The 12,249-nt window shown below is 40.6% G+C and overlaps 1 protein-coding gene across 6 annotated transcripts in view; it reads right to left on the bottom strand.

The window, feature by feature from the left end:
• The window catches only part of EPB41L3 (erythrocyte membrane protein band 4.1 like 3), a 171,680-nt gene that overhangs the window by 93,621 nt on the left and 65,810 nt on the right, over positions 1 to 12,249 (bottom strand). For all 6 annotated transcript variants that reach the window (XM_075533144.1, XM_075533145.1, XM_075533143.1 and 3 more), the window contains exon 3: positions 4,766 to 4,963. In XM_075533144.1, the coding sequence (XP_075389259.1) occupies positions 4,766 to 4,963 (198 nt within the window). The remainder of the gene's footprint in view (positions 1 to 4,765; positions 4,964 to 12,249) is intronic.

The following is a 12,249-nucleotide window of genomic DNA, read 5'->3' on the forward strand; positions in this document are numbered from 1 at the left end:
ATAGTAAAACTATATTGCTCGACTGTTTTTTGTTCCTTCAGTAGAGAGATGAGCAACGACTATAAAACATCTTCCTGGAAGAGCTAGGAGGCCAAGGGCATTTACAGAGGTCTAAATAAAGGCATGTACATATATTTATATATGAGGATGGGGAAATAGATCTATGTGCCTATATTTATAGGTTTAGTATTAAGGTAGCAGATGGACATTGGGCCTCCACTCAAGTACTCCCTCAATGCAAGAACACTTTGTTCTACTAAACTGGCATTCCATGATGCTCACCTTCCCGACACAATCGCTGAAGACAAAGCAGGTGCATAGCAAATGTGGTGAAGAAAGCTGATGGTGCCCGGCTATCAAAAGATCTCATGTCTGGGGTCTTAAAGGCTTGAAGGTAAACAAGCGGCCATCTACCTGAGAAGCAACAAAGTCCACATGGAAGAAGCACACCAGCCTGTGCGATCACGAGGTATCAAAGGGATCAGGTATCAGGCATCAAGGAACAAAAAAAAAATCTATTACTGTGAATGAGGGGAATGTGGGGTGGAGACCCACAGGCCACCTGTAGGCAATTGGACAACCCCTTATGGAAGGGTCTTGGGGAGGAAACAAGCCAGGCAGGGTGCAGTATTACACGGATGAAATATACAACTTTCCTCTAGTTCCTAAATGCTTCCTACTCCCCGCGCCCCCACGACTATCATGATCCCAATTCTACCTTACAAATCTGGCTAGACCAGGAACTGGAAACACAGGAAATCCAGGGCAGATGATCCCTTCAGGAGCAGTGGTGAGAGTAGCGATAACTAGAGGGTGGAGGGAGGGTGAGTTGGAAGGGGGGAACCGATTACAGGGATCTACATATAGCCTCCTCCTCCTTGGGGGGTTGGACAACAGAAAAGTGGGTGAAGGGAGATATCGGACAGTGCAAGATATGACAAAATAATAATTAATAAATTATCAAGGGTTCATGAGGGAGGTGGGAGTGGGGAGGGAGGAGAAAAATTGAGAAGATGATACCAAAATGTTTTAAGAATGATGAGGGCAATGAATGTACAAATGTGCTTCACACAATTGATGTATGTATGGATTATAAGAGTCGTATAAGCCACTAATAAAATGATAAAACAATCTTCCTGGGGTACTATTTCTCAATTTCTGTTTATGTATTACAGCCCCTGTATTTTGCTAGTCAAAGCTCTGCCTTCTCTAATGCGTAATCACACAAACAAGAGGTACTTTGAATTTATTTTTCAGCTAGCGTGCTATTACTGATTCTGAGCCTTTTCATGTTTTAATGCAGTCAATCAGTTACAAACGAATCCATCGAACATTGACAGCTAACTCAAATTTCTCCTCCACTCCCTTCACAAAGATTTCACTAGTGGCCCCTTTTCTGCTTCTTCTACAAATTCCTATGGTAAAACTAAAAATATTTTATTAGCAACGATGTTATATCCCAGGAAAAAAAAGTAACTCCTCAAAGTTTGCTGAATTTCTAAAGTTACTTTATTATAAAGGACACCAATGAATATTGCTGCAAGTTTTAAAAATAATGTTCATGGAAACATTAAAAGAAATTGAAATGCATCCAATATGAAGCACGAAATAAAACCTCTGTATCTCCAAACACAATGTTTACTTAAAACAAATTAAAAGCACAAGACAGCAAAATGGTCAAGAGAACAGAAATAAAAGCTATCCCTGAGGCATTTACGTGACATACCATAAACTCTCCTCTAGATTCTTCGTTAGAAAACTCTGGTAACCATGGCTGCCAGGTAGTGGTGGTTGTTGGCTGCTGTCAAGTTAATTCGGACTCATAACATTGTCATGTGTGATAGTACAACTACTCAATAGGGCTTTGGGCTATATTCTTAACAGACTCGGATGGCCAGGGTACACCGGATGATTTCCCCACTCCAAAAGTAACACATCTATATCAATAATAGAACATATTGGACTGAGAAATTAGCAAAATCAGAGCCAACAAAGTGCAAGGACCAGATCTGCGTAAGACCACTCTTAGGCTGGGTCACTGGGACATAGATGTTACCTTCTGCGGCAGCCCATCAACATTTGTCCAAGTTGATTAAATGACAAGGTAACTGAAAGTTAATACATGACAGAATAACTTTTGGATCTCAAAGTTAATTTTTTAAATTTAATTTCACATATTCCTACAATCTGTAATCATCTTAAAATCTACCCTCAACTCAACCAAAAATGATAATTTCAACAAGAAATGAAATGGAATCTTCTGATCCAAGAAATGTATCCCACATATTACATAAAATCTAAGTAATTTAAGTGGGTGACATGGCTGTCGGAGGAGACAAGATGAATGAGGGTGGAACCTGGGAAATGAGGCAGGCTGGCCTCATCATGAGCAGAGAGGGATAAAGATGAGTGACAGCTACATATTGGCACTGTCCCCTCCTGTGAGACCCAGAGAACTACAGTCCGGGCGAGGTCCAAGAGACAAGCTGTGCCAGATGGTGACAAGAGGGGGATAGGAATGAATTTGTGTGATGAAGGGCAGAGGACTGCAGGAAGGGAGAATGAGATTTTTGAATGGAAAACTGTTTATCATAATTTGAATCCCATGACACAACTGCTCACTCACTCTCCTTGCCTCATGCCTACTTCTGGAGTGGTCTTTGGCATGGAGGAGTCCAGGATGAGGCGGACTGTCCCAGTGCACCCCTACAACTTGTCTGCCAGTTGGTCTGTAGTGGCTTGTGCGTTGCTCTAAGCTATGCCACTGGTATTTCCAAAACCAGAAAGGTCACGTAAAATGAGTAGGTTTTAGTAGAGCTTCCAGACTAAGAAGAGACTACAAAGAAGGAATCAGTCGCTGATTTCAGAGGACTTGGTTGTCGAGAACCTTATGGATGGCATCAGACATTGTCAGATACTGAAGGCCTACTAAGCAGAAGCAGAACACTGTCAGAGATGGTACCAGAAGGTGAGAACCTCAGGTCAAAAGACACTCAAAATATGACTAAGGAAGAGCTGCCTTCTCAAATTAGAGTTGATCATAATCACATGGATGGAGTAATGCCCATGGGAACAGAGCCTTCAGGACATTTATCGGTTGATGGGATATGACTCAAAATGAAAAGAGACAGCTTCAAAAATCTACTATTAATGACAAATGGACATGTGCACAGTATGAATCCAGGAAAATTGGAAGTTGTTAAAAGTGAAACAGAAGACATAATGATTGAAATCCTAGGTGTTAGGGAGCTGAACTAGAATGGTATTGGCTATTCCGAATCAATAAACCCTATGGTTTACGATGCTGGGAATGACACAGAGGAATGATGTTGCATTCACCTATTTTTCAGGTGGAATGCACAGAAATCAAAAGGACCACATCTATGGGGAAAGATAATGGAGAAGCTCAATATCAGCAGCTAAAACCAGGCCAGGGTGTGTTTGTAGAACAGACCATCAATTGCTCATAACTTAAATGGAAAGAACTGAAGAAAACATTCAAACCTCAAGTTGCAATGTTGAAAGATTCTATGTGCAAAATATTGGAACGATGCAGGAAGCATTCAGAGAGTGGAAATACACAAAATCACGGCACCAAGAAGACCTAGTGATCACCCCCTCCATTTCAGGAGGGGAGATTATGAGTGCGAACCAAGCAGTAGCAAGGACGGAAGGCACTGAACCTGCCTGAAAGTAATAACCAAACACACCCCTGAGGAATAGAAATATTTCAACAAGCTGAACTGACACAGCAGTGGGCTCAAACAGAGGAACAATTGAGTGGTTGGCAGGGTACCCAGCAATGTCTCATTCTGTCATAGCCAGGGTCACTATATGTCAGAAGTGACTGGATGACACCTAACAACAACAAAATATGAATCCTGTTTTTGTTTTTAAAAAGCCACCTGGTCTTTCCAAGTCTTGGGGCAAAGACACTGTGGGTGGTTCTCAAACAGTCACGCTCCTATAGCTTGAGATCCTGCCCTATGTGAATGCTCTAGGATACTCAGCAAAACAAGAAATCTACTTCTATTAAGTTGCGTCTGACTCACAGTAACCCTGCACAGGTTTCCTGAGGAAAGAGAGTGGCTGGTGGCTATGAACCACCAACTCAGCAGTTAGCAGCCCAGGACCCACCATCAAGGCTTCTTCGTAGAACTCCAGACCACGTGTACTTTGGCCTTGCTAACCATCTCTCACAAGCCATTTAACTGTCCCTTCTCTAAGATGAATGTTCACTGTCTTTATAAAAACAACATGAAGTATATACTCTTTTAACCCCCAACAAAGCTGCAGTATGAATTTTGCAAGCCGCTCAGTAGCTGAGTGAGAAAAGCTTGTATAGCTTGACTAAGTCCTACTCCTATGGATAAACACGTACAAGTCTACCAAGTGCCCAGAGACTGGGCCATACAGTATTCAGATCGAAAAGGTGAGATTCACTTAAATGAAAATAGCTCAGAGTTAAGACATTACAGAAAACTTGATTTTTCAAACCTCAAAACGTTTCCTATCATGCGTATTTCATTATTAAAACTTAAAAAGGCAAATGGCAGTATACATTTTAACATTTTGGGATATTGCAAATAGTATTAGTAGTCTGATCCCCTATTATATATTTTGGGGGAACAAAATTTTCCGCAGAGTCTGGGTCTGAGTAATTTTTCAGTTTTGGGAAACTGAAAGAGGCCATCTTGTGTGCTTTATAAAAAGCAGCATCCCTCGGCTCTCAATCTGGGGCAACAAGCTGTGAAAACACCCTTACCTCCACATCACAAGTATATTCGGATCCATCCAGAAGTATCACTTTGCACTGCATGCTTTTGGGCTTTTTGACAATCTTCAATGGAGAACGAGATAGTTTGCTGCTAACTGATCTCTGAGAAAGTTTATCGTCTTCAAATTGCTGATATTCGAGCTGTTTCGCAGCTGCAGCGGCAAACGCCTGCTCCTTTTCAGTGGCCTGCGAAGAGCAAACAAAGACCAGTGTTCACTGCAAGACAGAAAACAAATATTGCATTGCTTGGGCACAATAGTAGAACACGTTAGAAACAGACTTTCTTATTTCCTAGAGGATTAGGGATGTTTGAACTAGGGCATTAAAACAGAAATACACATGTAGATACATATCATGATAGCCGTTCAAATAAGTAAGTTATGCTATTTAAATATACCTGCAGGATTTTACTTGAGGATTTAATTCAGAAGGATTGTGTTCGGCTGCTAACTGCAAAATGAGCAGTTTGAAACCACCAGATGCTCCTTGGGAGAAAGGTGAGGCTTCCTACTCCATCACAGGAGTTACAATCCTGGAAACATACAGGGGCAGTTCCACCCTAGCCGATAGGGTTACTTTGAAGCAAAATGGATTCATTGGCACGGAGTTTGTCCTTTCTTTGAGAGGTTTGTTATAAACTGAAACCAGTTGGAGTACAGTGGGCTGGGTTTGTTTCTGGGGTTTTGGTGTTAGCAGGTGCCATTTATAGTTCAGTGAGCAACAAAAGATATAAATGACTCCGGACTTAAAAAAAAAGTGCACCAGGTAGTATAAAAAATAAATCATCTGTAGTTTAGCTACCATACTCTATTTTCTTAATTCACTGATACTTTCACATTCAATGACTTGCTATGAATTCATCTTCGTGCAAGTTATCTTATCAAGCATTAAGGCCTGGAGTGTTTCAAAAGCCATAATCTTCTTAGTAATTTCAGTTATTAAAATATTTGATTCAGCAGCACTGAAAGTCATGACACAGCGATCCACTAACTCCATTAAACTGATAAGATTAAGAATTGATTAAATCAGCCCAAAAGCTTTTATCTGCTTTCAAATAAAAAATGCACTAGCCTCAGACAGACTCCAAATTGCACAGGATGCCTGTGAACCAATAAATGTTCCCCTTGAGTCAATCAATCCCATGGACACTTCTCAAAGCATTGCTCCAACTGCTCTCTTTGTACCTCTCTCCTGTCTATTCAACGACCACAAAGAGTCGAATAGCATCCCAGGCTACCTCTTCCACTAGCCTGACAAATAAGTCAAAGAAATACACGCAACAAAGTCTAGTACAGCCCCTTTCAGAAAGCGTGAGCATGCTAGCTGACTGGTAGGCTTGAGTGAAAACCCAGTGTGAGGACAATTTATCATTTCAACTTTTTAATTTTTTTAATGTCAGACTCAGCAATTTTACAACACTCCCACAGCATCCCAAAAGCACTCCGTTACTTTCCCAGTAATCTGAGGCAGAGTTTGAAGAGTTCTCAATAAAAACAGATCAATTGGCTGATCTTATAAGAGGAAACCAAGAAAAAATCGTGATAATCAACCTCAAAGGCCAAAAACATGGAGAAGGCAAGCTTTCGCTAAAATGAGCAAGCAACTAAAAGTAAGCTGCTCTAATACCTTGGTCCACTGCTTGTTGACTCCATGCCTTTCCAAACCTCACCCTGTGCTGCGGAGCAAGTTCCCACTCACAACATAACACAACACAACAGGATCTGGTCCTGCAGCATCCTCACGACCATAGCTGGGGCTCAGCCCACTAACATCATCTAGTTCATTAAAGGTCTCTTCCCTCTTTCACTGGCCTCTACTGTAGCAAGCTTAATGTCCTTCTCTAGGGACGGAACCTCCTTATATCATGTCCAGATTGTGTGAGACGGTCTCACCCTTCTCACTTCTAAGGACCATTCTGGCACCATTAAAATTGCACGTACCCAAAACGTCACAATGCTGTCATTAATTTTAAAGAGAAGTTTGCTAAAGTTGGAATTTCACATCAATAGCTATAACATATTTGTTAAGTGTTTTACAATTTACGTAAGATTTTTACACAATGAATTTAAATTTCAACCTCATTATTGGGTAAAGGCCACTATGTCACACTGTGATAGAAATTTCACCTAACATCATATATATATATATATGTATATATATATATATGGATTAATTTCATTTTTGTATACTACAAATAAAAGTATCTATATGAGATAAACTTTTTGGGTTACTTAAATGTCAATTCCATAATCATCTTTAACCACCAACATCCCAAGGGCAAGGCCTTGTTTCTTGGAACACTTGACACAGGAACAGATAATTGAGAGTCTCACAAACAGATCTTAAGCAACTTCAACAGCTCCAGAAGGGCACCACTGTGAAATGTCACATATAACAAGTCACAATCAGGAACAGGGGCAACCACGTTAGCAAATCCACCATTTGAGCTAGCCCTCAGAACGGCTCTGTGAGACAGGTATTATCATCATTTTCGGGACCTTAAAAAATGTTCTCAAGCTCATGAAACTTATAAATTGGAATTCAAGTCTTGCCAAAGCCTATGTCTTAATTGTTGCTGTTAGCTGCCACTGGGTTGCCTCCTACTCACGGAAACCTTATTATCCACCAGAACATAGTTTTAACTTCAACATAACTGGCTCCTGTTAAAATTAGATATCTTAGACTGCAACTATCTTCAAATATTTTCTTTCCTGAGCACTTAATTTTATAGATTCTGGGGTCCAGAGGACTTGAAATGAACTATTGCAGGAAGCAAGCTTAACTTGTCTCTCCTGACTCTGCATATGATCATATGGCCTTCTAGTGGCTACCGTATATACTAGAGTATAAGCCGACCCGATTATAAGCCGAGGTACCTAATTATTACCTGGGAAACCAGAAAAACTGATTGACTCGAGTATAAGCCTAGGGTGGAAAATGCAGGATGTGAAGTAACACAGAGACCAGAGGGGAGAGACGAAGCACAGCCACAGACACATCCTTACCAGTTCAGCTGCTGGCGTAAGTGAATCACTACAGATGCTTCTGTGAATTGGAGCTGCCCACGTCATAGGACGGCTCTGATTGGTTAGATGTGAGTAAACAAACATTCAAAGCCCTGCAGTATCAGCGGGGCATTGAATGAACAGTGGAGGAACGGCAATCACCCACGAGATGTTACACCTCGCTGGGGTACCACTGTCCTGCGTCAGCACATTTTTTTGTGCTGAAAAACTTGGCTTATACATGAGTATATATGGTAATTATTTTTCTTGCTTATTTAAAATATTTGACCATATGGATCAAAGGAAGTCTCGGAATATACAAACTCATCTTTTCCTAAAATTATCCCACATTGTTCATGTTATTTCATTTCAGAGGTAGGAGCAAAGAATAGGGAAACCAAACACTCAGCCTGGTAATTTTAAATGTTTGAAAAATTGAAACAGGGAACCACCTACCACCACCATGTCTCCTACACAAAAAGAAATAATGAGAAAAAAAAGATAAAGGGGGAAAAAATAAAGGAGAGCAACAGCTTCTCTGGATTGTACTGTCAAAGTTGGGATAAGATTCCCCAGTTCCTCACAAGGCAACTTCTTAGAACAGACAGAAGTACCAACTTCTGGAATATGAAAATAAATGTTGTTATTAATCCAGTTTAAACGCAGAACTTGTAATCCCTGGCAAAAGCAACTCAAAACCTGGCTGGAAACATAGTTAACATCACATAGTAAGGTGTGCTGCTTCCAAACCATTTCACCCAACATGCTGATTGCATCTTCCATACTTTCTGGCTACATGCATAAACTTCAAACCTATACAGGCAGGTACTCTAGGATTCTTCATTAAAGTGTGTATTTTGAAACAGTTAGTTCTAAAAGAAATTTAAAATCGAATTTATTTAAGGCACCAGCAAACCAAAACTGTGAGGTTGTTTTTAGCATGTGCTATAAAAACATACTGTGGTGAAATCCTAAACCTGTGTACTGCTACTTGGTCTGTCTTGGAAAAAATACAGCCAGATACTTGGAATCTCACGGGCATGTTATCAGAAGGGATCAATCCCTGGAGAAGAACATAATGCTTGGTAAAGAGGAGAGTCAACAAAACAGTGGAAGAACCTCCACGAGATGGATGGGAACAGCGGCTGTGCCGATGGTTTACAGCAATTGTAGTGATTGATGATGGCGCAGCAGAGGGCAACGTGGGGCTGCTCTGAATGGAACCAACGAGAGGGCGGGTAACAAGGACCGACGAACTGTGGCTTTCTGTGCTGTTCATGATGTAACCTGAACGCAAGGTTTATGTCTCTTTTTTGTGTGATTTATTATTCAAAAACTCCATTTGTATTTCTGTAGCTTTCTGACTCTGTGCCTTCAATGCTCTCACAATGACACTTTCTGCTCCTCCATAGGAGAGCCCACTAGATCCTGTCTTGGACACATTTGGCACATGTGGTCAGAAACGCAGCTGGTGATTGCAAGATAGAACATTGCAAGACTAATCATTTCTTCACAGGAAATATCTTAAAAACACAACTGGCGACTATCCACTTAAACCTCACCAAATGGAATACCAAGGAATCAAAATGACTACCTGTCTGGGAAGAGATGATGGGGAAGCGCAGTGTAATCAGCACAAAACTAGACCAAGGGACAACTGTGAAATAAACCATCAATTTCTGCTATGGATATTCAGGGTGAAGTTGCAGAAAATTAAAATAAGTTAATGAGGGCCAAAATACAATCTTGAGTATCTCCCACCTGGATTTATAGGTCATCTCAAGAACAGATTGACACACTGAACATTAGTGACCAGACAAGTTGAGGAATGACATTAGGGACACCATAGATCATAGGTTTCCAAACTTATTTGGTCTACTAACCCCCTTTCAAAAAAAAAAATCACTCAGCAACCCCATGACAATGAAATGCTTTTGTGTGATTGTCCACATGCAGGGTAAAGTTTAGCTATCTGCTTTTGCAGCGCCCTCCAGGGGGTGGCATCACGCACTCTCAGAAACACCGACACACTTAAAGAAAACAAAAGGGCATTAAAAAATGAAAAGACCAAAGTAGATGTCAGAGAATTACTGAGGCATGAAGCATCACAAGAAGGTGGAAAGAATCCATAGGGTCTTTGTACCAAAAAAAACATTGGCTGACTTTCAAGCATTTGAAGAGGTAACGATACGATTAGAAACCAATGGCACTGCTGGAAGAAGTTCCAGACGCATTGAAGGCACTAGCGGAAAGGAAGGTTCCAGAAATTGATGGGAGTGCCCAGCAACAGGCTTCAACCAGCTGATGACACACAGGAAGCACTCGCTTGTTTAAGCCAAGATTTCTGGAAGACTGTCTAGAAGGCATGGATATTTGTGCCCATGGCAAAGAAGTAGGACCCAAAGGAATGCAGAAATTACTAAACAATGCCATCAATATCACATGTAAGGAAATTTTTATGGAAGAATAATTCAAAACTGACTATAGCAGTTCAGTGACAAGGAGCTGCCGGAAATTCAAGTTGGATTCAGAAGTGAACGTTGAATGAGGAATATCATTGCTGGAAACAGATGGAACTTAGCCTTGTTTTACTGATTATGTAAACAGAGTCAGCTAGGTGGATTATAACTAACTGGGAATACAATGTTTAGAATGGGAATTGAAAACACTTGCCTGAGCGCCCGTAGAATCTGTATAGAGACCGAAAGGCAGTAGTTGTTGGAGCATAAAGCATGGTTTAAAATCAGGATTTTATTCTTTTACCATACTTACTCAATCTTATCCAAACATCTGACAAATTGGATTACAAGAAGAAGATTACACATTAGGGCTAGAGTAAGGCTTATTAATAACCACTGAAAAGCAAATGACCCAACCTTGCTTGTTGTAACGAAAAGGACCGATTGAAGCATTTGTCGATGGAGCTTCAGAGCTGCACCGTTAAGTATGGATTATATTTCAGAATACAGAAAACCACACTCCTCACAACTGATCGACAGACAGCATCACAATAAGTGAGGAAAGGACTGAAGGTGTCCCACAATCAACACTTATCGAAGCAGCAGTCGAGAAATCAAGTGCTGTATCTCATTGGGTAAATCCGCTGTAGAAAACCTCTTTAAAGTATTATTGAGGGCTCAGGTGCACCTGACCCAAGCCACAGTATTTTTCACTGCCTCATTTGCATGTGAAAACTGGACGAAGAATGAGGGAGACAGAAGAACAGATGCATATGAATTATGGTATTGGCAAAAAATATAAAAAGAACCATGGGATGCCAAAGAACAGACTGAACTGTCTTAGAAGTGCAGTCAGCACGCTTCTTAGAAGAAAGCCGGTAAGACTTAGTCTCATATAATTTGGGCCTGTTCTGCTGAGACCAGTCCCAGGAATTCATGTGGAAGGTCAGCAAAAACGAGGAAGACCCTCCCACAAGATGGACTGACCTGTGCTTCTGACAATGGGTGGGAACATCACAACAGTCGTGAGGATGGCGCAGGGCCGGGCGCTGCTCAGTTCTATTGTTTAGTTCTTCAGTTATCATTTAGTCACTATGCCTAGGAACTGAGTAATCACTTTTCCCTAACAACAAAAACTTAAGACACAAGATATCCATCCTATAAATGTGTATCAATAAAGCACTGATGGAGAATAGAGCTGGCAATTCCATAATAGGCTTTTTTATGGTTTAACCTAAGGAGTATAAACAACAGAAAAAAAAAACCTGTCTATTTAGAAACCACATAACTAATGCAACTAAGTAACACTACTATTAGATAATTTTCTTGAACCAATGACAGGACATACCTAAAACCATTACAAAATACTTAATGGCTAAAAGGAACAATAACAGTAATTATTGGTTGCTATGAATTAAGACAAATATTTTATAATCTTCAGTCCAGCTATCAGGAGGCATTTAAGTGTTTTAATGAAATAAACACATTACCAGGGAAGGTTGTGGAAAGTCATTCACCGAGAGAACTTAAAAAAACATAACTGAGGGTCAAAAGGGGGTTAAAATGGGGAGCTGATATCAGCGGCTCAAGTGGGAAAAGAATGCTTTGAAAATGATGGTGGCGGCATATGTGCAAATGTGCTTGACACATTGGATGAATGTATGGGTTGTGGTAAGAGATGTAAGAGCCCCAATAAAAGTATTAAAGAAAGTGTTGAATCAAACATGTCACCTTGTAGATTACAGTGTACTTGGCCTAACCCATGGTTTTCCCTTTTCTTTTTTTTCCACAGGGGAGAGTGCAAAAGCAGACCCCCCACTACCACAAGTTATGCAGTCGAATCTCCCACATTTGGAAAAACCACCTTCATGATCCTGGTATCTCCCCTGCCAGTAAGTATAAAACCATGTTTTCTTCCCACTGTTTCACATGTATTATACCAAAGTTGGACAATAAATAAGACAGACTGAAGAAGAAAGAAAAAGAGCATAATTGTCCATCTGCCAGG

This window comes from Tenrec ecaudatus, chromosome 15 (genome assembly GCF_050624435.1).
Source record: "Tenrec ecaudatus isolate mTenEca1 chromosome 15, mTenEca1.hap1, whole genome shotgun sequence".
Taxonomy (NCBI): Eukaryota; Metazoa; Chordata; class Mammalia; order Afrosoricida; family Tenrecidae; genus Tenrec; species Tenrec ecaudatus.